Source organism: Cololabis saira, chromosome 9 (genome assembly GCF_033807715.1).
Source record: "Cololabis saira isolate AMF1-May2022 chromosome 9, fColSai1.1, whole genome shotgun sequence".
Taxonomy (NCBI): domain Eukaryota; kingdom Metazoa; phylum Chordata; class Actinopteri; order Beloniformes; family Belonidae; genus Cololabis; species Cololabis saira.
This window is the reverse complement of record NC_084595.1, coordinates 18201898-18228934: the sequence shown is the minus strand read 5'-3', so window position 1 is coordinate 18228934 and position 27037 is coordinate 18201898. Positions and strand designations below refer to the sequence as shown.

At 43.3% G+C, this 27037-nt stretch overlaps 1 protein-coding gene across 3 annotated transcripts in view; it reads right to left on the bottom strand.

The window, feature by feature from the left end:
- fras1 (Fraser extracellular matrix complex subunit 1) overlaps positions 1–27037 on the bottom strand; it is a 329177-nt gene that overhangs the window by 130745 nt on the left and 171395 nt on the right. For all 3 annotated transcript variants that reach the window (XM_061730659.1, XM_061730660.1, XM_061730661.1), the window contains 3 exons: positions 21778–21918; positions 18826–18972; positions 4178–4333 (listed from right to left, as the gene is read on the bottom strand). In XM_061730659.1, coding sequence (XP_061586643.1) covers positions 4178–4333; positions 18826–18972; positions 21778–21918 — 444 coding nt within the window. The remainder of the gene's footprint in view (positions 1–4177; positions 4334–18825; positions 18973–21777; positions 21919–27037) is intronic.

Here is a 27037-nt window from a genome sequence, read left to right as displayed (position 1 = left end):
GTCTATAATAACCACACACTTTGTTAAGTATACCAGGTGTACTGAATAAGGTGTTCTGCGAGTGTTCATTTCTGTGAATTGTTTGGTCTGCAGTTATATTTTATTGACGTAGGAAATGGGGTCAGCAGTAGTCTTTACCCGGTTTACAGAGAACTAAGACCTGCTGATCTCGATTCAAAGCTGCTGAACAATCATGTTCTTCGTTTAAACAGCGATTTTCAACATTATTCTGTCTGGTAAGACATAAAGCTCCAGCTTTGAACCCTGAGAAAACACAACAAGCCCAGACTTCCATCTCCCGGCCAAGGTGTTCCTGGGCCAGCCAAGAAACACAGTCCCTCCAGCGATCTTGTTCTTTTGGTCACTACCCCCAGCTCAAGACTATAGGTGAGGGTAGAAACGTAGACTGACTGGTGTATCGAGAGCTTGCCTTTCGGCACAGCTCCTTCTTCACCGCGACAGACCGATACAGAGTCTGAATCATTGTGGTTGCCTCACCAATCCGGCTGTCGATCTCCCATTCCTTTCTTCTAAGACTCCAAGATACCCGAGCTCCTCCACCTGGGGCAGGATCTGATCCCCAACCCAGAGAGGGCACTCCACCGTTTTCCAGCTGGGGACCCCGGCCTCGGATTTGGAGGCGCTGATTGCCAATCTTATCTGATACACACTTGGCTGTGAACTGCTCCATTGAGAGCTGCAGGTCTTGGCCTGATGAAGCCAGCAGAACTATATTATCTGCATAAAGCAAAAACCCAACTCTGAAGTCATCGAACCAGACACCCCTCCATCCCTCGGCAGTGCCTAGAAATCCTGTCCGTAAAAGTCATGAACAGAATCGGTGATAAAAGGCAGCCTTGGCAGAGTCCAACTCTTACTGGAAATGAATCAGACCTGCTGCCGACAGTGTAGACCAATCTCTGACACCCGATGTACAGGGACCAGACAGCCCATAAAAAGACTTTCTGAGCACCCGATACTCCTGGAGTGCCCCCCTGCACCCATGGCGCTGAGCAGGGGTGGCCATACTTACATACTTACTGCTCGCTGCTCGGTACCTGTACACTGGAGTTCACACTGGTGAACAAGAGGGTAGCCTACCTCCACCTTTGGGTGGCGAGGGGCGGGTCCTGACTGCCGAGCAGTTCAAAGCACCCACCCTTTTTGGAAACCTTAGATGGGATCCTGGAGAGTGCCCCTCCCTCGATCCACAACAACTACAGAGGGATCAAACTCCTCAACCTCCCTGGCAATTTGTATTCATGGGTACAGGACAGGAGGGTCCTTTGGATGCTTGAACCTTCGATTCAAGAGGAGCACTGTGGTTTTTGCCCTGGCCGTGGAATGGTGGACCAGATCTACACACTCAGTAGGGTCCTGGAGAGGCCGTGGGACTTTTTCTATACAGTCAAATAATAAATAAATGGCAGAACAATCTGAAACAATCATGTTGGTGCATCATCTGTTCTGATTCAGCACTGGGAGGAGACGGTTGTTGCTGCAACACATCATCGATGTTGATTATGACTGCAATGATACAAAGGAATGCATATGCTTCTTTATTTGTTGCGCTATTGTATATCTTTTAGTTCAGCTTAGTTTCTGCAAGTGTGAGTAATATTGCCTCAGGCAAAACTAAATGACCCTCCTGAGGTTCTGCTCGTACAGCCTGAAATCTCTCCCTCACATTCTGTATTTAAATCAGCAATGCCGCAGCTCAGTGTGGAGGCTGCTGAGCTACAGGGTGAGGATGGGAAGAATAATGATAAGGATGGTGAGCACAATGACCCAGAATGATGAAAATGGCAAAACAAATAGGAGCTAACAACATCAAAAGGAGAATGGAAGTCAGCATTTTATGATGAGTATGACAACTATGAGGTTAATGAGAATAACAGTGAGTTAAGGTAATGAGCAGATGACAGTTAGTAGGATGATATTTGATAGTTATTAGGTTTGGAAGGGTGTTCATGACAATAATGATGACGAGCAGGACCTAGATGGACATTATGTTGATTAGAAATAATTGACCAGACAATTAAGAGACGGGAAGGAAAAAAAATACTAAAACAAAAAGCAAGAGTGATGAAAAAAGTGGAGCAGTTGAGGATAAGTGGGATTAACATACAGATAAGCTTGGTGATGAAATTATGACTACAACCTGGGTGAAAGGGTTGAAGACACACTGAAATAATGTTTGTGATGATGGAAATTGGGAAAAAAGAAAATCACAAAAATGAAAGTTAAAAAAGGATGATGAGTGTAAAGTTTGTGGTTTTAACCAGGATGACGAGCGGTTGGAGCAGATGGAAGTTGTGCAATAATGAGCAGTATGACTATAATCATAATCAAGATGAAGGCAACAATGATAACGGTGATCAAGATTTAGATGATGATGAACAGGGCGATAAGAAGGAGTATGATGATAATGGTTGATGCAGATATGAGTGATAATGAAGATAATTACATGACAGATAACACAGAAAATAAGAATAATGAACAGTATGATGACAAAGATACAATGGGATGATAGAGATGACACAAAGGATGCTGATGAGAGAGAGGACAATGTTATTCTGGGCTACATAATCCTAAATCAGAAAAGCTTCTCATCTTTCTTGCACCATCATGCAGTCTTCCTCGTAGATCAAACTCCTCTTACATTCACAGTTTTCTCAAACCTTGTAAATCCCCTGATCTCTTGTACCTCTATACAGTTTATACCTGAGATGCAGAACTTAAACAGTGAGCTGGGAAGAAATGTGGACTGTCGAGCTTTGGGCCTCGTGTAAAAACTACTCAAGCGTCAGTCATTTCTCATGCGATATAAAAACGACTCCTAAAACATGTCTTTAAAGCCTCGCTCTGCTAAAAATCTTTTATTTATTTTTCATCCTTGGTAACATGAGCATATGAAGCTTTTCTTTGGTCTTTCCCTTCGGTCTCCCGCCTAGCAGCTCCATCTTCAACATCCTTCTACCAGTGTGCTCACTATCCCTGCTCTTTATATGTCCAAACCATCTCAATTGTGCTTATCTTATCTTTAAATCTGACACTTCCAACGCTGCTTTCTGTCTCTTGGTTGGTGACACTCAGTACGTTTACATGCACTAACAGAAAGTCGAATTGTTGCTGTAATCCAACCGATTTAGAATTTTTAAAAGCCATGTTTACACCTTAGCCGGGCCAAACTGAAGCTCTTGATAATGGAGCTTTTAGTGCCAGATAAATCTTCTTAATCCAAGTTATTCCGACATGTATACCACCCCACGCTTAGCCGAGCTACTGACCGCCCCAGGACCCCTCCTTCAGGAAGTGATGAGCGCGGTAGTGGGAATAATAACAGTCACAGCATCACAACAACATGTTAACAGAAGAAGAAGGAGACTTTGCTGCATCTTACCTGCAACATGATCAGCTTAGTATGAATGACATTTACAGAGCTGCTACATCATAAGCATCCGCCAACGCCAATGCGAAAGTGCGTGTGGCGCCACCTAGCGTTGTGGAGTCGAATGCACCTCACTCAATAATTGATTGTCTTTTCGCGCATGTTTACTTGGATTTCTCTGAGACTCCAGTTTAATCCTGAGCTAGATTTTTGGGAATAACTTGATTTAGATGTGCATGTAACCACACTGACTGTCTCCAAGTCAAGGAGAAGGGGGGTCTTACTACAAGCACTTTACTCTCGCAGCTAGTCTTCTATGAGAAATTATTTTTTTCACCCATCCACCCTGCCTGCAGTCTCTTTTTTCCCCCACACTCCCCATTGCTTTGAACAGTTAAGCCAAAGTACTTCTCAAGGTTTTCTTCCACCTGATCCCTACTCGCAATAAATATCACAGCGTCATCTGCAAACATCATAATCAATCATCTGTCAACCTATCGATCACCATGGTTCTGTGCTGATCCTTGATGCAGTCATAGCTCCACCTGAAACCCTTCTGTTACACCTACTGCTGGACTGGGACTTTAAACATGCATGTATAAATAAAACAAAGAGTTTTATATTTATGAGTTAAATTTCCCTCCCGCTTGTTGTTTTCAGGTGGCACAGACAAACAGGGTCAAGAAGCATTTTTCTATAACATCTGAACAAAGCTTTAAACACCTTCAGCTGACAGATAAACACAAATGATGCTTTAAATTCAGACAGGGGGATAAAAGTCCTTACTGATGCAGGCTCCATGATAGCCATAATGTCCCGAAGGACAGTGAGAGACACAGTGATCGCCCAGCAGCCAGGTCCTTGGCGCTTTACACCACAGACAAACACTACCGATGCCCATCTGGAGGTCCGCTGCGCAGCGTTGGCAGTCAGAGCTGCACTCTGTGGGAAAACAATGCACAGAAAGTAAGGCTTTTACCTCTTAGATAGTTACAGTGTAGACAGATTGCACAAGTGACGCTGTATAAAATCAAAGCATCCATTAATGCTATGAGCTAATGGAAAAAGATTAGAGCAAAAATTATCACACATTAATGCACTAATTAAACCAAATAACAGAGGCATGTTATGAGATTGACTGAATTGATGACCAACATAAAAAACCGTGAGAAAAAATAAAATATCACTTTGTTTGAAAATATGAAAAATCGTAAATCTATGTCATTTAAAGAGACGTTCAGATTTCTGGCGAACTGGTACATTCCTCGTTATATGGAGGTGGGAAGCTATAATTTTTCTGTGTGGTACATTAGTAGTTTTATTGTTTTATTATGAAAATAACTGCCAGTCAAGCCATTTCATCAGTTCGGTGTGGGAGGCTGAGAGTTTGGTCTGCTATGTGTGCTGGTGAGCAGCTCTCAGGCAGGCTATTGAATGCTCTCTCTCATATGGTAATAGCCTGTTTCAAGGATTATGAGAGTGTAATTTGTGCCCAAATTCACATTTGCATGCTCACACAAAATTACCAATTTGAAAAGTGGAGCTGAATGGCTCTCTCCACCCTGTAATGTTACATGCACACTCACATGCTGCTTGGTAGAGATCTGTTTTGATGGTTCATATTCACAACAACAAGCGTTTTGCATAAGATTTTCATGTGAATGCAGAAGCCTGTGAGTCGGTACATCAAATGGGGACAAATTTGTTGGTATCCTACCTCAAATTTAAAAAAGAAAAACCCACAATGGTTGCTGAAATAAATTGAAACTGACAAGAGTAATATAATAATGAGTTACTGAAATTCAATCACTGTTTTTGAGCTGCAGTTCAACAGAATCACAAAAAGAAACCGGTGTGGACTAAAATGATGGGACCTTAGCCCAATCAATTTGGACAGGTGAAGAATCACCTCGTATGATGGCAATGGAAAGAAAAGAAGCATTGGAAAAGTACAGCTTTTAGTTTACTTCATGTGGCGGGTATCAGGTAATAAAGCAAACGGACCAATTTAAGTTTAATCTTATAAAAACGGCTGTATAATCAAAGAGAAATTAGAGTGATGTTCGTGAGAATACACTGGTCCGATCCAGACGAAAAGTTGGCCAACTGCAAAGACAAGAATTGTTTTAAAAGAAAATATGACCAATTAAAATGGCATTTAATCAAAAATAAAGAAACTAGACTTGAGAAAGTAGCGTAGAATCAATTACTTCAGAAAGATCATGATCATCTCATTCTTGCACCATCTCAACTTTTCTTTGCCCTGTTCGTCGTTTCCATGGTTTTGCTATTCATTCAGTCTAGTATCATGATTTATTTATGTCCTGTATTTATAAATAGACCATCAATAAGTCAGCCAGGTTTGATTTCTTAAAGAGCAGACATCACAAGTTTCTTTCAGCGCATGTGAATAGGTGGAAATGTGGATGAATATTAGTCCCTGCAGTCGTCTGAAGAAGCTAATCAGCTGCCAATCAAAGTTCAGATTTAAAAAGCGAGAACCACTGCCATCAGTGGGAATGTTGTGGATCGTTACTAACACCATCCCCTCAAAGAGTCCATGTTTCACTGATCGCAAGGGCGCAACGGACGAATCTCATAGCAGGGAACACTGATTTTCCAGAGAATGACTGCACATCCCTGCTGGAGGGGGGGGGGTACTTGGGGGTAGGCAGTGTTGTGCAAGTTCATACTTCTGATGAACTAGTTCAAAGTTCAGTTCACATAGTTTAAAAATGAATAGTTCAAGTTCATAGTTCACCATTTTCCCTTTGAACTAGTTCAAATTCAGTTCATTTCAATATTTTTTGGTCAGAAGTATGAATGAACTCAGAGGCTGTAAATCTCCAACAACGTAGTCCATTATCAGTTTGTCAACCTGTTGCTGGGAAATCAACCCCCTGAAGGCTGCAGGCAGTGTGACTTGGGTCATTTGGGGCTGTTAGGGTCTTCTTGGGCTGTGTCCGAAATTGCATACTTCCACCCTAATGAGTACGCAAAATGAGTATGCAAGATTTTTTAGTGCGTACGAAACATTAGAACATACTCAATAGTATGCACTATCCATACTCACTCCGGAGAAATGTATTAGTGTGGTCTGATGGACACTAGCTGAGCAGAAACTTCCCACAATGCAATGCAGCAGCGTTTGGTTGCTAAGTGATACGTATATGTCATAAGTATAATAATATTATTATATAATATTACGTCACTTCCTCCCAACAGCAGGAAGCGACGTGTGCGCTCTTAATAGTACGTCCGAATTAATGCACACTACTGATATTTACTCAAAAGTATACTAAAGTATACTTTTTAGTATATACTTTTTAGTATGGCATTTCGGACGCACCGCTGGTCTTTCCTGAGGACTTTTTTTGATTGTCAAGGATATTTTCTCACACTGGACGGATGCTTTAACTCCACATGACGTTTCAAATTTGAAGTTGACGAGGCAGACGTGCGGACTGGTTCTCTCAGCGCAGGTGGACATAATTTGCACAGTAAGGTTAGATTTTTACTGTCGGACTCTTTGGGAGACAATGTGTAAAATTCCCGCAGATAATGATAAGCGGATCATCATCTGACGGCTCGCTGACGCCGTGTCTCTCTCTTCACTGGTCATCATAAAGACTGCACCGGGCTCGGGCCATGCAAGCTGGTGCCCATTGCTATGCCAGTGTGTGCAATTCATTGTGGGTAATGTAGTGTGAAGTCGTCATCTCGTTGAGTATTTTAAAATATGTGTGCCGCCCGCTGGTGAAATGAGAAGGAGGATTATTCCGTAATAATTGTACCTAAACAGTGAAGCTGAAACTCACATAATCTGAACAGTTCAAATTCCAGTTTGTGATCTGCAGATCTGAACAAGTTCACATTCAAGTTCTTTATTTGCAAATATGTTGCGTTCAGTTCAACGTTTTCACAGAAATGAACGTGTTCAATGAACGTGTTCATTTGAACTTGTTCATGCACAACACTGTGGGTAGGGGGCTGTGGGATGAAAAGAGTGCAGGGTGTTTGTTTCCAGCACATCAACAACATGGCTGCTTGTCGCTCCACCTCCCTCCGTCTCCTTTCGAGGTGCTTGCCTCTACCTGACTGGTGCCAACCCATTTGATACCCCACATAGTTCAGGTTTTTGTAGTTCTAATAGAGCAGGTTGCTCCAAAAACAGGCCAAACCCTTGTGATAACATGTTTGATCTCTCTCTACATGTCTAGAACTATTCCAGTCTGCACACGTCCGTCTCGTCAACCTTAACTCTGTGAGATTATTTCTGCGCTTTTCTTCCGGCAAACGCTCGTATAAGTAACTCTGGACCAGTAGGTCCAACATTCGTAGAGCAGAAAGAAAGAGAAGAAACGAGGGAGCTTACTCGCTGTCATCTTCCAGACATTTTCTTATCGCATCACTTTGCAACAAAAACTCGTATCAGCATTCTTTCTGCTAACACTCTGCAGGCAACGCCGCTCGGAGCGCCGAACAAATGGCTCCATAGAGGAGATAAAACAAGCCAGGCGTTAGGGATTATTGACTCTACAGACTAAAACTGAATATAAAACTAAAATGGTATTGATTCGGCTCCTCTCACTCACTCTTTATAGCAACGTTACCATTTCTGAGGCACTTCAAAAGGTATGCTAAGTTATAAATGCAAAACATGAAGGATGGATGCAGCTTCTTTCATGGGCAAAACTTTCTCTCTCTGTCTCTCTCTCTCACACACAATAAGACTGATGTTCTTTGTGGAGCTGAGGAGAGGATAAAATGTGTTTCTCTAAGCAGTTTCTCTCATAATGGAGCCTGAGTGCAGCAATGGCTCAGAATATAAGAGGAACAAAAGCAGGGCATCATTTTAATTTGAAGTTACGGGCATGAACAGAAGCAGGGCGCTGTGGGGAGTGGAGCTGTGTGGTCCTGTGATGTTGTTTCCAGCCTGTCCAGACATGTGGCCCTAACAGAGATGGACTCTTCAGACGGACCTATTAACGAGGCACCGCCCTACTCTTTCGGCGCTGGATCAATGTTGGCCGAATCGCACAGTTTGAGCGGTTTCAATTTAAAAATTAGGACCGATTTCTTTAATGAATAAAGGAAACGCTGACAATTCCCACGACTTCAAGTCGTGAAGCTCCCAGTAATCAGAGAGCTGCAGCTCACTGAACAAAGAGTCATGATTTAGGGAGCTGTAATCAGCCTTTACATGGTAGAAAAAGGAAAAACAAAAACAAAAACACAGACTGCCAATTAAAACTGAACTCTTCTTTCAGGGGCAAGCCTCTCTCACTTCAAGGTAATTCATCATCAGTGTTGTTCGTCCAAATCTGAAATAACTGTGTCTCATTTGCTTCAGGGTATGAGAGTCCGATCTGTCGCCATCTTAACCAGGGCAGACATTAAAATAGATTTCTGTTTAAAGCAGAGCACACGCAGGCCTCGCCGCAGGGAGGCATTACCGCCTGTCCTACACAAAACAAACGGCTCACGTCCTTGAGGGAGAGGACAGGGCAAAGTTCAACAACGAGCCTCTCCTCGGCCTCATTTTCTCCGGGTGACAATTCTAAAGTTCAACAGGTGAGTATAAGACGAAGTATTTTAGTGAGAAAGTTCAAAAGGTTCCTTGACAGTAAACCTGTTTTCCAATTAGCACTGAATAAAGTCCCATCACAGCTAAATGGGGTGATACTGACTGATGGTTCGGGCTCATGCTGTGACAGAGACTGGCGACAGATGCAGTGGGAGGGTGCCACGTCTTCTCTTTCACCATACCCCGTTTCTATGTGATGCATCTCTGTTTCCACAGCGCTGGTCTATTCTAAGCTTCATAATGGCAGCGGCACAATAGTAACTCAAAATGAAGTCTTGTAGCTTTGCTTGGACTTCTTCCACAAGCAATTTCACTTCAATTTCCCAGGAAAAAGGTATTTTTTATTCAGTTCTCTTAAATGGAAAAAAAAAAAGAATAAGAAAATGGAGATGGGAAAAGGCAGGTTCTCACTGCAAGCTTTACAACATCAGCATTGTTGCCTGGTGTGATGTTACACTCACAGTTTCTCTCCAAAAGTTAGACCACAAAAGGTGCGGTTTTATTGTGGATTTAAAACATCGTCATTCAACTTTTGAGGTGAGTTTTCTTAATCTCATGGCTGGAAACACACTAACAACTTGGCAATGTTTCAGATACCCAACTGAGAACATGCATGTTATTACTTCTGAAAATCACTTTAATCACCAGGGGCTTCTCGGGGGAAGGTGTATATTTGTGGGAGTTATACTTCATTTTATTACGGACGTTAAAGGGTCCACCTTTTCTCTTATAATTTCCTGTTTGAAGGATGGCAAGCGATTCTTAATGATTCCTGACACTTTTTGTCATATTCAGTTAATCTGCTAGCGACCCATCACATGAAGATAATTTAAAAAAAGCCACTGCAGGGAAGGCGTGGTATGAATGAATGAATGAATTGAATGCTTAGACATTGCTAGCATGATCAGAGGCAACTATTGTAAACAGACCTAATGATTGAATAAAGAGAAGCTATCCATCCAGAAGTAAGAAACGGAAGGCAAAAAATAAACAAAAAAACAGGAGGGGCAAAAAAAAAAAAGCATCAAGAAAATGGAAAGTAGTGCAGATAATACATAAGCTAATTTAACTCCGAGCAGCTCAGTCTGTCTGCTAATGCTGAGCGTCACAGTAAAGATACCTGCAATCAACTTGTTTACTCAGCTAGCGGCTGGAAATAAACACGCTATCTTGGATAAAACTCATTCTACAGCTCTCAAAACAGAACTGTGTTTGGTTAAGTCAAGTTATAGGATTCATTGGTAAGAAATTTAGAAAATGTGACTTAGTAGAACATTTTCTAAATTTTCTGTGCACGGATGGAAATCATTGTGTCAGTGGTGTCTTCACATTGTTTTATTTTTTATTAGTGTCAGATTATTTACTATATAAGGTTGATTAATTAGTTGGAGGTCTTATACACCAAAGGGGAGCCCACCAGAAAAAGCTTGGGAACCACTGCTTTAGTTAAAACACGGCTGGGGAGGGAATATCTCACCTTTTTGAGATCTCTGTGAATGCACAGAGATTACGTCTATAGTCCTAGATTTCCTCAAAACCAAAATATCATGAAGAAAAAGCTGGAATGAATTTTGCAAAACTGCCAAATATCGCCAAAAGAAACCTTTTTACACTTTTGTGAGGGTTTTTTTTCAGCCGTGTCGATGATCCAGCTTATTTCAAAGGTGTGATGGAAACACTTTTTTGCGCATTTGCACGTCTGTGTCAGTGCTGGATGCGACATTGTCGGTCATCGAAATCTAGTTTCCAGCTGTCTTTGCCTCATTATTAGGATGTAATTGTGCTAGAAACACTACTCAATCATTCTGCCTCACTGCTCGTGAACAGAAAAAGATGGGTTAATGGAAACACCGACCCTGAGCAGCGGTAACTTTGTGGGAAGGAAATCTCCCTCATGCAGCACGGTCCGCGGTGTGGAGGTGGCTTATATCAAAATGGAAAAACCAACAATAAAGGAGGAGAGGAGGAGCAGCTCTCAGTGCAGCTTCACGTCTTCTCCCCCGGCAGCTTCACGTGTCGACTCCAGACCCGAACGGGGTGAGCAATTTACACCAGACAAAAGACTAATAACCCACAGGAGTGACAGGAGGGTCGGTGATTTGCATACGACTTTGACAGCTTATTAGGACAAAGGGAATAACTTCCCAGAAGGCCACTTTAACCAGGTATTGAGCTGCGGAACCAGCCCACAGAACCGTTCATCCTTCCTACAAACTCAGACGGCTTTGTAAACAGAAAACATCTGTTTCGGTCAACTGTGCAATGCAATTATTTTCTTATTTGAGCAACCCGGGGGAGTCGGCTCTTACAATTCTGAGGCTATTGATATGGAAAGTTTGAAACACGCTGAGCGCTCCAGCCAACTGGTATTTGTGAAACTAGTCCAAATAAAATGAGAATAATAAACAAATAGAGTTTGCAATCATGACCATCTCTTTCCGAAGATATGACATGTTATTATTTTTATCAAATATCCACGTCAAATACCAATAAAAGAAGAGGGACCTAAACGTAAGGAAACAGCAAGAAAGAATGGGAGCATGATGGAGGAGTGGGGAGAAGTGTGGATCTGAGTCACATGACTTGGACCCGAGTCACATGACTTGGACCCAAGTCACATGACTTGGTTAATCTGACAACTTTAGATCTGACAAAATGTTAAAAGACCTGTAACTGTAAGTACGTCTGGGCCTGAGAACAATTACCTGTCTGAATTATGTGTTTGTATCATCAACCACTTCATCTTTTTTATTTTGGAACAAGTTGTTCAGTCCTTCTGCAGTTTCTCACATCAGCTGTCCTTTCGCTGCTCCTGACGTCATATCTACAGAGAGCCACGTGATTGCGACCTTTTCTCTGTACCTGGCGATGCCACGGTGAGCCGCGGTGACGGAGCTCCACTAATGATGTCTCTGTCGAGTCCACACGCCCAGAGCTGACAGACGAGACGAGCAAACAATTACCTGGTCCCACCTCTGCGTGGGACCATGTGGAAAGGAGACGATGTAAGTAATAACTAGAAAATTTCAGGAAATTTTGATATGGGCATGCCCTACTGCCCATTCGTCCCCTCTTGCTGGTTTGATTTGGGGCTGTAGTGGTTGTGTTCGGGGTGGTTCTATGTCAGTTTGAGGTGTTTACGATTGTATTGTGTTTATGGTTGTATTGCATTCATTCCTGTGCTCCCCGCAGGGGGTGTGGTTTAGGGTTGTTAATAAACCACACCCTCTGCTTCGGGGTTGTGTGGTTTAGGGTGATTAATAATGGCCAAGAAGTAGTTTAGTGTTCTTAATAAACCGTTAAAGGTTGTTAATAAACCTTTTGGGATGGGGCCATTAGGCAGGCATTTTGACTAAAAATGTATGTAAATCACAGCTTCATGAAATTTGAATATGTTATAGTCCACAGCGAGTAGAGTTTTGAAACATTTGAATCATGCCCCTACGATAACCTGTTGCCTAGCAACAAGCGTCCAAAGTCCAATGGAAATGTATTTTTAAATTGAAAGTTTAATATCTCAAAAACTGTAATAATTAGCATAATGAGGTTGAAAGATCTTTTGGTCCGAAGCGACCGAGTCTGGAAACATTTGAATGATGTCTCTACGAAAAAGTTTGGCCGACCAATAAGCGTCCGAATTTTCACCTTTTTTTCTGCTTCTTGGCATCTAGCGTTGCCACGGTAACGCTTTTGACTGAGAAAAGTATTGCCCTTCGAGGCACGATGGATCCACATGTGTTGATGTATGCTATGTGTGGTTGCACGTTCCGGTTCAGGCTACATTAACGGATAGGTTTTTTTTTTCACCATGGTAAAAAGCCCCATCCGAATGAATGGGGACATTGGGATTTTTTTTTTTCCATATCAGAGTGGGGTCATGCTGTACAACCGCAGCTGTGCAGGGGGACTTTTGCAACATTAGCTTGTTAAAAAAAATGCTAGCAACATTGCCCTTTGGGGCATTTTGGACGATTGCAATATGGTCATGCCACTACTTGGCATGCCCATAATAATGATCAAAGAGCAGCGAGTCCAAAAGCCAGCCTCCGTAATAATATGGAGATGTACCGGTGTCCTTTAAGAACACTGAGGGCAACGTTAATGCAGCAAAGCCCTCAGATTTCAGAGCCGCCTTAAAGAGCACATCTTTTCCAGGGACATTCATGTATTTTTCAACAGGACAACGTGAATCCATATCCTGCACATTTTACAAAGGCATGGCTGAGGAAAAGGAGACCAGGGTCCCTGGATCCTGCATGCCATGCTGGTGATGTCACAGAGGGTTCGTGGGGCCTGGCTATACGGCAGAGCTTCTTCAGATGGAAGTGGGAGATAAAGAGCTACCACTCCACAGCAGCTTTACGGCCAGGACTGGGGAGGGCACGGCCAAAATAATCCTTAACGGTAATCGACGAGACATAAAAGTAGTCAACTACCTAAATACTCACTGGATGCAGCCCTACATTGTGAGTGAAATAAAATAATCGGAGTTGGCTAATATTTGAAATCAAAGGGGACACTTTAATAGTGGTAAACAGGCAACTAACAATCAAGAGAAGAATTTTGGTGCGGTCTGAGATGAGGATCTTGATTTCACATGAAAAGGCTCACTAAGCTGTTTTTCTGGCAGCTTAAAGATAGTGTCCTTGATGTTCGAAAGCTAGCAAGATTTGAAAGTGGCGCCTCCTGTAAGCACCGCCCCCTCCTCCCCCTCCCGTCAGCGCACCGTCCAAAGCCACCCCCCCACAAACTTTGGGGAACGCGCATTTGCAGGAGTCCAGTTTTCCAGGACATTTTGGACAGCACATTTTCAATAAAACTACCCCATGTCTCATTCACCTGTAAGCGAGGCTGGTTTTAGAGGGGGCTGTGCCCACCCAAACGTGCATCCTGCCCACCTGCGTCTCCGCTCCCCGCTCTCGCCGGGATGGAGACGCCTCCATCCCCACGGACCCCCATACTGCTTCCGAGCCGGAGCTGCTGCGGCGCTTCATTGCAGCTACACGTGTCCCCGCGGGCTGCTGCTGCTGGGCGGAGAGTCCTGCAGCAGCAACCCGGACCGACGCTCTGCTCCCCGCTCTCACACACAGCGGGGACCGAGCTGCTCTGGAAATAACTACATAATAACTACATACTGGGGTCCCATCCCCGTCTGTCCACACCTGGCCCCGATCCCTCGCCCACCCACGTCTCTGTGCAGACATCCAAGCCATCGCTCAGCACTTGGCCGATGTTAAACCCCCCCTCCTCGGGCCTTTTTCTCATTATCATTAGTTTATAAATGTTTTGGGTTCCACTGCACAAAAAGATCAAGACAAATGCTGCATCCCTGTTGACATGCTTGTGTTTGATTTCACTGTGTCATACTGTTTCTAGGAGTCACTTCAGATCAGACGCCTGTTCACAATGAAGTGCTTTTAATTACACTCATTTGTCTGCTCTTTGATCCTTTGGTGTCTAACGGTTTATGTGGGCACTTGTCTCTCCCTCTCCCGATGCTGTTGGAGCATCTCCTTGTGACATTTACGGACACGTTTGAAAGTGAACTTGAAGACATCCGTCTCATTAAGCCTCGACATCTAGAGTCTACAGCTGCAGCTTCAGACTAAGCAAGCAACACTGCGGTTTCTCCGTGTTTCTGTTCTGGTGTTTTCTTTAATGTGTTTACTTTTGCTCCCAAACTGTGCTTCTGCTCTGAGATTAACTGCTTGTACAAATGTTCTCCTCATGAGTTTGAGTTGTTCTCTATGGGAATGTGAAACATTCAATTTGAACCTGAATTGATTGATTTGAATACATTTGAATCTGAATGGACCAAACTGAATCTATCGGTTTGAATTTGCATCACAATAAAATCAAAACTGTATTTCATTCTTTTTGAAAAATTCATCTCCTTAATTCATTCTCACTTTTCAGTTTCACTCATCTTCGTTCAAATTCAGTTTTTCTATTAAATCTTCTGTGCCACACACATGGGAGGAAGTCGATTTGTACGACAGTGACAAGCTTTACGCCATCTATACCTGGCGTAAACACCCGGAGGAAGGATGTCCAGCGACTGCCCAGCAACATGCATGTTTGTACATGAATGAATAAACGAAATGTGACAGGAAGAGTAATGTATGTATTAAAATGATGTTTTCCAAGGCAGCTGCTTGTGGGTCGCCTTTCGAGACTCTCAGAAAGCCACGTGGCAGCAGCTGTGTACTGGTCAGCTGGCACACCGGGACGAACCCCGGTGGCCCGGCACGATCACTCCCGGCCCCCAGACCGGTAAAGTTTGACAGATATTTGCAGATACCCACTTCTGAGGTCAATAACTCCTAAATAAAGAGAGGTAAAAGCATGAACGTTGCCTCCGTCCAAGCACTGAGACACAGACAAGAGAACTGTCATCGAAACGAGACACTAAACTGCACAAAAGACGTTGATGTCAACAGGCAACTGGCTGTATGAGGCTGACTTAGGGACCGTCTACAAACTGCGATCCCCAAATAAAACTATTCAATAACTACACTACCACCAAACGTAGTTATCGTAATGCACATTCAAACCAATAGATTCACATTCAGATATAAAGAATTCAAATTTACTCCCTGCTGGCACAAGATTAATCACATACTTTAAAGGTATTGTGACATCATTTTTAACATGCTTTTAACACTATTAAAAGTCTTCGCCAACATCCCTCAAATGTGTCTAAAAGAGTGTAACAAGAAAAACTTCACTCCAGTACTCCATTCCTGGCTTTTTATGACGGTGTTTTTTTGCGCCGTGAAAAACGCGTCCTTTTCCCCCTTTCCAGTCAATCATTGCCCCGCTCCTCCTCCCAACCTCCTCCAACCCAACTGCTACACGCTTCTGCCGTCTCCACACACACGCGCGCACACCGAACCACAAACACCCACACACACAGCCCAGACAGGGCGACTACAGCCCGGGGATGAACAGTCGAGTCCTCTGGTCACGAACTTCTAACAGCGGCGTCGGAGAGTTAAGCCGGGAGCGACAGGCGAAGCATGCACGGAAAAGCAGCACGGCGAAGTAGTCCACCGCAAACAATCATAAAAATAAAGGCATGCAAGCAGCAGTGTCCCCTTATCTTAAGTCCAGTCAGTGGCCGCGGGTCTTCTTAGCAGTTCTCCTCCGGTGATTAGAACAGAAGAGGCTCTAAACAGCTCCGTGTTAAGCCTGATTTATGGTTCTGCGTTAAATCGACGCAGAGCCTACGCCGTAGGGTTCAGCGTACGGTGCGCGTTGCTGCGTAACCCTACGCCGTAGGCTCTGCGTCGGTGTAACGCGGAACCATAAATCAGCCTTTATGGTGCGCTGGAGAGGAGAGGAGGCAGGGAGCTGGGTGGAGGGGGCGGTGATTTAGCGGGTCTATACGTCACGGCCCGCCACCAAACCAGATGCGCCGTTTTTGCATAGTTATGCGAAAAATCCCAGAAAGCACACAATACACTGAATGTTAAAAGTTCGTTGTTTTTTGGGTGTAATTGATGTCAAGACACCCAACAAAACACAAAAAATCAAGAAAAATGGGTTTTTCATGTCACAATACCTTTAAGTCTCTCACAAGACTGTTTCTCTGTTCCTTCGTTAACCAATACGATGATGCCTCCTCAGAATTCACAGCCAGGTAGAAAGATTAAACAACAATATACCACGATGCCATGCCAAGTTATTCTGATTGGGGAATATTTATTTATGGAAAAGCTTTTTTCCCTCCAGATTGTTTTGAAACTACATTTTCCTGCAGCTTCTTTAATGTGCATTTCTAATGTGAATTGAAAAACAGCAGCATGGTAATACTGACACTTTTAAGCGACCTTGGAATAGCTCCGAAAAAGGTTTTGGAAAGTGTGAAATGGAAAGTTCATGCCTTAAGTGCAAGAGAACAAGGTTCAGATAAAGTTCTGTGAATATATGATGAGGAGGAGAAATCATAACTTCTGATTTCACACCGTTAGCTGACCTTTTCAAAGAGCACATAGTTGTAACATTAATCTTTCAATTCAATTGTCCACTGTGCTCTGTGTCAACAGGATCTTTTTTCTAGCGTGAGGTTCGACTGTAAAATTATGTAATTTTATTTCAAACTTCAACCACCTATTTTTATGGTCCAACAATCTCATAACAGATGTCTGGGAGAGTTTTCCCAAGGAGCATTGGTGAGAGGGGGACAAAGAAGATTTGTTGCCTTGTTTCAAATACTACAGATGTGATGTCATCCAGGGATCGCGTACACTGTCTTTAATGCATGGTACTGTACATTCGTAATGTTTGCTGTTATTGCTGTGAAGCAACCAAACCACTAAACCAGACCTTTTGTCTGCTTTTATAGACAATGTGGTTGCGTTGGCTTCCTGAAGACGTGATCCACAACTTACATTTGAGTAGTTTGCACCATGTGAAGGGGTGTGGATGAAACTCAGCACAAGATTGATCTATGCTCCTACCTTCACCTATGTTCAGGAACCTGTTGTCAGGCTTGTGCCTGAAAGAATAAGACTGTGGCAACCAGCGACTGCAATGACGTCCCTCCACAGGGTGGATGGACTCTCCCTCAGAGAGGATGAGACGTTCAGTTTGTCGGAAATGACTTGGGGTAGAGTTGCTGCTTATATCATATTGAGAGGAGCAAGCTGAATTGCTTTGGGCACCCGGTGAGGATGCTCCTTCTAAACCTGGGGGTGTTTTTGTCAACCGGGTGTAGGCCCAGAGGCAGACCCAGTACACCCTGGAGCGATTATGTCTTTCAGCTGGCCTGAGAACTACAGGAGGTGGCTGGAGAGACAGAGGTCCAGTCCTGTCTGGTTAGACTGCTGCCCCCGCGACCTGCAGCCGGATAAATGGAAGATGATGGATGGATACTGCTGAAAAGCATATTAAATGTGCATAGGTTTTATGCTTCATCCATCCATCCACGGTCTTGGCCTAATGAAACCAACAGAACCACATTGTCTGCAAAAAGCAGAGACCCAATTCTGAGGCCACCAATGGTTATACTTCATCATTTGAAATGTTATATTTTAGCTATTTGTTACTAGTTTTCACAAGGGTTTGTGTTTATTTCTACATCTGTATACATCTGTGTATATGTTTGTAGACGTGAACATATTTCACATGCAAGTTAATATATGTTCACCTATGAATGTATGCGTGCATCTTCTTCAGAACCACGGCCATCTCGGGTTCAGGTCAATTAGATCTGGGTTTTGTTTTGTTTTTTGTTTTGGAAGAATTTGGAAGATGCTTCTACAAAGTATGGATTTGTATCCCAAAACAACCAACTCCAAAAGTATTCATTTAATCAATGAGTGAGTGTGATCAACCGTACCAGACTAGAAGTAGGGGAAAGTGATGGTTTTTCTTTTACAACTTTAAAGCTTGATATACCAGCTCTTGAACAAATAACAAAAACTGTTTAGTATCCTGCAGCTCCCGTAAAGACAAAAAACTAAAACAATGTTCGTTTGTTTTTAACCTCAGATTATAGTTCTGCAGATGAATTTGGACCAGCAAAATCAAAAGAAACACACTATAGTGACAGAGCAAAAATAAAACATCAAGCTATGCCTTCTTTTCTACAAAGATGGAGGACTCTCATCAATAATGCAGGTTCATGGAGCTTCAGACACATGACATTTGTGGTATGATCACGCAGAACCCAGTGGGCAGAGCCATGCGCCAACCCCGGCCAACTTTGGACTTCTAATCCCAGGAGACACCGCTCACACCACACAAACAAACCCTCCTGGACGTGTGTCTAATGAAAGGGGGCTGCATACAAATGAGCTTACCGTCGTCTAGAGAGACACATATTTACACAGGGCTGACTTACTGAGACACTCTCCAGTGACGGAGTTGAGGAAAAGCCCCTCCTGGCAGTCGGTGCTGCAGTAGCCACTCTGTAAGGAGGCCAGCGGTGCGCAGGAGGTGCAGTCGGCCTGGGAAGCCCCGGAGCAAGCCTGGCACGACGGATGGCAGGCTGGGAGAGATGAGGACACACAGAGGATGATGAAGGACAGGGAAACATACGTGCAATCTCTTTCACAACAATCCTCACATATCTCAGTCACAAGCTCATAGCTTAGCAAAACAGGTTATTTCAATCAAGACCTGAATTTCACAGACTTCCTCAAATGTACAACCTGAAATGGAGGCACTTCCCCCCCAATTATACACCAGGAACATTTAATAACGTCCAGCCAAAGAAAGAATGCCCAGAAATGTAAAAAGGGACAATCCAAACGGACAAGCCGTCCCTGACCAGTCCCCCCCCCCCACCCCAGCAAGCCTGAGAGCCGCTGCGAGTGGTGATAGTAGCTGTTTCCTGGGTAAAAATGTTCAGGTCCCAAATCGGGAAGTTCGTATGTCACGGAAAAAGTAAATACAAACATTTAAATGGGATAAAATGGCTGACAACAAACAACAAAAAAAATATCATAATAGTTCAAAACAGAGTGTAAGGTTAACACAAAAAACAAAAAAAAAACTAAACTAAAGCTGAGCTAAAAGGGGAAAAACTGAGAAGAATAGCACATATTTTGTCACTGTCGCAGCTCAAGGAGAGGAAATATCAGCATTTACGTCAATTTACAGAGTTCAGAGGAACTATTGCCCCCGGAGGAGCGACAACAGGACTTGGGACCTGGAGACCCCCCCCCATTCTCCCTCTTTTCAGTGTTTCTTCACCAGTCAAAAGGAACACTCTCACGTTAACTGAGCCGTGATCTGTGAACCTGAGCCTCCAATTTAACCTTATAAACAATATCTGTTTTTAGATTTTGGCCTATTTGAGTTATCCTTGATCAAGTGTGGTCATGTTTTGTCCAGAAATGTGTCTAAAAAATCTTTGGTCAAGGTTTTCACACAGGCAGGCGCCGCCGTTGTGAAACTGTAAACTGATGTCTAGGCTAGCAACAGTAACTAGGGGGGGGGGGCGACTTCCCCATGTGGAAGCATGATTTACTGTAAAAATATGAAAGAATACATGAATAACTAAATACACTAATAAGTGTTCATCCTCTTTACAATTGTTGTACTCTTTAAGATGAACAATAAATTTCACCACGCTCAAAAAGGCCTGAAGGTAGTGCCAGTAAACATCAGACAGGAAGGGTCATCTGGCTTTAAATGAGATCTGAAATGGTGAACCAGGCGGAGATAATGAATGGGAGATTAAAACAAATGGATTTTCATTAAGGGGCTGGCCAAAGACGGGAGGAGGGAGGAGGGAGGACGGTAGGACGGGAGGGCCCTGGTAAGCTCCCCTCAGCATGTTATTGGACTGAAACAACAGCACATTTCATTTTGTGGGCTATTTGGCGTCTGATAGAAGTCAATGTAACCAAGATCAGTCCTTCTGCAGGCATTTATTGGGATGTTAATCTCCTTTGGAGTATTCAAACATGAACCCTTGCTCTGTAATCACAAGAAGCAGATATAAATGAGCTGAACAGAAGAGACGTAGCCTCTTCAACCCCAAACTGTGACAAACCTTCACCACTGACCTCATCTGAAAACACATCAAAGTCTGCGAGTCTGAGAGGCCGCTAAGTTTATTCTGTGTAGAACAAATTCTTTCCATTGCAAGACAGAAAACTATACTTTAAAATCTATTGAATAAATAAAAAAGCTCTAGCTAAACTCAGACTTGCAACAGCAAGCACGAATACCAAGAATCACCTATTAAAAAAATATTGATTTTTTTCTTTTATAAGACACAGAGGACTTTCAATTTCAGGGTGAAAGAGAGAAAGACAAAATACACTTTTTGTGTGCACACTGAGAGCATGTACAACTGTGTAAGATCCCTTTATAATGTTGTTAGAAACAGACTCTTTCCACTCTCAATCTGATATAGAAAATATAATACAGTGATTTTCATTTTTTTACTTCCTTTGTTCCCTCCTGATTGTTCACACCTGTGTCTTGTCAGCTCCCGTGAGTATACAGTCCTGTTTTTCCCCTTTTCCCTGCCAGATCAACCAGTTTTATTGCCTAGACATATCTTAGTATTCTCTTTCATTCTTCAGTTCCTTTTCCCTTACTTTCTGTTTTGGATTTTCTGCCCGTGCGGCACTTTTTGTCTTGATAAAGGACTTTTGTTAGTTCCTCTTGCTGCCCAAGTCACAAGAAGACGGCTAATTGCTCTTTACCAGTACTTAGTCTAATATTTATGCATGCCAACTATGAAAAATGTCCAGTTCCCTCCTAAATATTGGTGAAACATCCCCAACCTAAGTGGTCTTACAGTTTCCCTTTAAAAACACTTGACACACAGAGGCGTGGAGCGTCAGTCCACGGCCCATCCACTGGCTGTTAAATTGCTTCAGCATTTCAGACTGCGTCGCAGTGTTTTACAAACCTGGGCTAGTTTAATTCACAAGTTACAGCGATATTGTGTATTTTAAGAAGGACCGGCCCCATTTCTGAGTGGCAAGGTACAGAAGAGATTCATTTAACCACTGAGACAGCTGGCCGGATGTTTGTCCATCGGTGTGTGCTAATATGAGTTTCTGCCAAAAAGAAGCCCACCCTTTTCCGAGGAGGCGAAGTGGCATCCCCCAGTAAAACTGGTTGTTATGAGCAGCTATGAGAAATTGTGATACTTTAATTCTGTCTGGCTGTTTTTTGTTTTGTTATTTACCCAAAATGTGACACAGAAGTTCCACTAAGCCCTCAACAAATTGTGGCAAGTTGTTAAGAAGATGAAAAGAGAAGCATTTGCCTTCTTTACATTCAGGACTACAAACTGGGGGAAATGCAAGCGAAACGAGGGGAGTCTCACCTTGGCACCGGTTGTCCTGGGTGAAGAAGCCTTGTGGGCAGGTGGGGTCACAGCGCTCCTCGTGCAGCCTCAGTGGCGGGGAACAGGAAGTACAGTTGTCTGCAGATGGCCCCGCACATCGCTGGCAGGAAGGGTGACACTCTGAAAGAAGACAAAAAGCTCATCAATATTCGCCATTTGTGATTAGAGATGCAGCAGGCTAAATCCAGCACCGTTGTGTCTCACTACTTTCCTGTCGCCACATAAGTTATATATTTAAAAGAAAAAAAGCTTCATTAACTTCTCATTCATTTATTTTCCTGCTGCATTAATGGGTTTTTGTTCAATCTCCTGTAAAGGGAAACAAACAAGTCCACAATTTGTCTTAGTGTAACACCAGAGAAACTCGTTGGTTGGCGCCCTGATTATACAATATATGTGAGCAAAAACTGTGACTGCTGTAACTGTTGTACAATCTACACCAAAAAAAAAAAAAAAAAATGAAACAAACAAAGAAAAAAACTGCTTTAATCTCTGTAAGTGAAACTGAGCTGTGGCCAATTTGTGTCGCCATTTCCATTAATCTGCCTCCACTTAACTTGATCTTGTTTTCTCCCTGCTGGCGTTTACGGGATCTTATTCTCAGGAGTTGTTATTCAGCTCTGCCAGCCAGAAGTAATGTAATACTCAGATGATGCCGACAGCCAGCGTCGGTGCCAGCTCAGAGAGAAGAATACAAGTGGACTCGCGCCAGCAGCGACGTCTGTAACATGATCTACTGCTTCATTTGAACTATCTTGTTAAAATAGGCCACTGCATCGCAATTTACATAAAAATATACCTTTTTTTAGGTTATAGGTGATTAAAGGCCATATTCTGTAAAACTTGGCCTTCAAACAGCATAAAAGATTTAACTAAAGAAAAGATCTCGCGTCAACAGCATTACATTTAGCCCAAGTATTAATTATAAAAAGAAAATGCATTTTATCCTATGTATTGATTTATTTATTTTTATTTATTTATTTATTTTGCTGTCTCTCTCCTAAAATAACCATCATTCTAGAAAACCATCATACTCATACACACCACACACGTGCATGAATACACACCCAGATACACGCCCACGCCCTATAAGAAGAAATCTGAGCAAAAACATTGAATTTTGTTGTTTTGTTTTTGTACTGCTTTGTTTGTCTGTTCGTAAAATAAAATAAAAAATAAAAAAACAAGACAAAAGCTACTTTTCTAACAGATGTTTTTATTCCATCCCTTCTCCAGACCCACTTCTTCATGTACCTCTGCTGCAGCAGGTCTCACTTGTCTTCAAGGCCCAATTCTTTGCAGAGTCACATGCAAACAACACACTCACTCCTCGGATTTACTCAAATCACCAGTTAAGGTGCCTAAGATGAATATCCTTGGACTAAGGGGAGAACGTGCAAACTCCACCGAGAAAGAGTCCCGACGGGCTTTGAACCAGGACGTCTGTAGCTGTGAGGGAACAGTAAGAACCACCAAGCTGTCCACCCCTCCGTTTTACAAAGTTGAAAATACATGAATGAATCAGAAAAGTTAAAGAGATCTCCCCCCGACCCTCAGCTGGTTGAGACAGGTGTCTGTCTCTCATGAGTCTGATTCTGCTGGAGGTTTTTGCTTAGTCTCCTGCAGGTTTAGGACCAGGGACTGCACTGATGGGAGCTGCATTACTTGCCATTACTTTGGTTGGAGCTCACCAACAGATATTTCTTCATGCTTTTGTTAACTTCAATGTTGGATGAAAGGTTTTTGATGTTTTCTTTCTAATAAACAATTAATAATCACAATATGTTATGTCTTTTAAAGCCACCATATGCAGCGATAGCAATGTAAGCTTCTAAGCTCCAAAACATCTTTATCATTGAAGTGATGACCTGAGAAGTTCGAGAAGCCAAAATCAGCATCATCATAAACAACAGCGTCTATGTAAGTCTCATATCAATGTAGTGTAAAGGTAATATGAACAGGTAATGTTTTCTATTAAGGTTCTATTTTGGCTTCGACATCAGTACCAGTCTTGGGAACATTCCTACTCAACATTTTTGTGGTTGTTTTTCATCCATTTCCTGAAAAGTAAACCAGTAACCCAAAGGTTTGAACATTTTCTTTTTCTATTTCTTAACAGAAACCAATTAATCTTTACACGTAAAGGGTCTGGCCCTGACTTTTTTAACCTGGAATATGCAGGCTCCCCCCCTGGAGCGGGCCCTTTGCGTGAGGTCTTTGGTGTCGGCCTCGGCAGCACGGACACAAACAGCTGAGCAGCGTTAGAGCCACGCAGGCGGGGACAGACGAAAAGCCCGTCACCGACTGGCCAGAAGCCGCAGTGTCGTGTATATACGTGCGCATACGTGTGCACGGGCCGACTCGCTCTTGAGGTGCGCTTGCATGCCAGCTATGTGTGTTTATAATTGCACCTTTCTGGATTCCTTCACAGGGTTGTCAGCTGTATCTGAGGCATGTGTACACACTGCATGATGGGAACTGGCAACTGCAGGCGGGTGGATGGGAGGGGGGTCGAAGCAACAGTGTGTGAGCGTGTTTGAACAAAGGCGTTTATCCTCTGGAAGCCTTCGAGTGTCTTTTTAAACTCACAGCATCGTCAAATCGAAGCATCTGACGTCCAAACTCCGCCCACCTTTTGCTTTCAGTTTACCCACAATCCCCTTCTTCTGCAGTCTGCCAAGACAACGCGTTTGAGTTCCATTATCGTGCCACCATCGCCAGCACGACACTTATCCCTGTCAAGAGTCGAGGAAAGACGCGGTCAGACAACACACCTGCTGTCAATCGCCTTTCCTTAGTGAAGGAAGAGAAAAAGAATGATGGGAGGCTGCTCGCTCTTCTGTTACGACCTGGATATCTAATTTGGGGTGAGGTGGAGAGTGCATATCGATTCCTGTAGCATCCTTATCACACATAATGTGGTGCAGCCGCTCAGAGAATCGGATTCATTACTCTGCTTTGTGCTGATCGGGTCGTAATCTGAGGTGGGCGCAGTCGATGAGGTTCTGATTTAGTTTGGGGGTGCGGATGCGGATCCTCGTGGTTCAGTACAGGGCCCTTCATCACACGGACAAGACAACTGCCCGATGTTCAGCAGAAGCACAGGTGGAGGGCTGTATCTCATTTCTTTCAAGTGTCTGTAGTGTCATTCACATCGATTTCTCTGCCGTGTTATGGAGGCTGCAGGTCTGTCGCCTTCACCGAGGTGCAGTTTCTGACGAATGATGACCGCTCGGAGGTGCGAATACATCAGGAGAAATGTGCTGTTTAATGTCTGCTGTCAAAAGGAAGTTGCTGTCATCACTTCTGCACCCCGATTACTGGAAGTGTGTTTACTCAGCTTTATTAAAAACAGCAGAACACTTCAAGTTTTTCTTTGGTTGGATGGTTACAGGAGATTTCTGGGTTCAAATTTATGTCAGGAGAGGAAGAAAACAAAACAACCTGCTTTTCCTTTCCACCTGCAGCTTCTCGGGCACTCAATAACCACCACATGAGCCCTTATGTCAGACACACGGTTGACACTGAAATAAAAGGCACGTGCTTACTGGAGCCTACTGTCATGGAAAAATTCCAACATTATATGCTTTATAACAAAAGGTCAACAACTGTGGGGGAGCAGGATAGTAGGATATCTAAGCTGTGTAAATGCAAATGCCAACAAAAGGCCAGAAAGCTACGAGAAAGGAATGAGAAGAGGGGCGTATAAAAGATGTAGATGCAGATGAAAGGGCTACATCTCTTTTGCAATGTATGCCTTCCTCTAAGAGAACTAGCGCCTATGTGTCAGGTGCAGGGGGCCACAGTGTCCCTCGAATGACCTGTCAGGTTTCTGTCTTTCATGTTACTAGCTTCCAATAACCTGTCAGGTTCTACCCATTCCCATAAAAAATAAGTCAAACAACATGTTGCCTCAGACTCAACTGTCCAGCCTGTGTGCTGCATGTCGACTCTTGATTGCGCACCAGTTAAAATAAACTTTGGTAATCTCGAGTTCACCGATGTTGTAGTTGGTTAAGGATCTTTACTTTACTCTGTGCAATTTATAAAATGACCACAACACTACGATCTTGCGGAGCCTCGCAAAATGGACACAAGCGTCTCAGCGACAACAGTCCATTATCTGTTACACCAAAAAAATAAATTACCGTAGGATTGCTAACATTCGCACATGACAGCATGTACCAGCCTGTCGTCGCCGTCTGGGCAGGACGGCTGCTGAATGCAGAGAAAAGGGGGTTTGCAGCCTGGAGTCTGCTGTCAGAAATGTGACGGCTCACCAGCTCCCGGCACCTCAATGTTTGAGCAAATGTGTGCATGTAAACGCTGGAGCCTGTGAGAGTCATGTTTACACTTCCTCCATTGCTTCAGGAGAATAGCTGCAGATGAGGTATGGTTATCTTTATCGACACCAAAAGCACAACATGCACACAAACTCGCTACAATAGCCTGCGTTTCCCCCGTACTACACCTGAGCCCACCGACGCTCCACTAACGGCTGCCTATCACCTTGTGCAGAGCTTTTATTGAACTGCTTTCCAGCGCTGAGTTCGCATTTAAGCAATTTAGGATAAATGTATGCCTGATAACTGTTTTTCTGAAATAACAACACACATCCAAACTGAAACTAGCACACTTTGGGAGCACATTCTGTCCAGTGTGAATGGAAGAAGCAGAAATACGATGTTCAATTGCGGGACGTCAATGAAATATAATTGAAATGGCACGGATTGTTTTCCAATCAGATTAAGTGGATTTTGCAGACCGTGGTTACAAAGAACAGAGTTAGATGACAGGCGGAGAGTGGACCAGAGCTCTGTGGGACATCTTTCAAAATTACCAGAAAAAGCTGTGTTGAAATCCTGTTGAAGCATTTCCAATAAGCGTGCTTGTCTCCGCAGATTAGGGCTGAATATAACTGAATCCTCGAGGAAATGCACTTATCCGCCTGCATGAATACACACTTACAATTACTTCCCATTTATGGATCAATTCTGCAGGTAGGTGAAAAACAAGCTTGGGAGCTTGTCCTGAGTTCAACATCGTCCTGCGCAAGTCGAGCACCAAAAGAGATGCTCTGCGAGACCTTAGTATAATGATACCGATTATCACTATCAAACTTATTACAGGCTGGCAAATTACAGGCCATGACAAAAATACAGAGGAAGAACTGCGACTTCCACCGCCTAGGTATTACACTTTCATGATTTGGTGCGATGTGGCCAAAGATAATACCTCC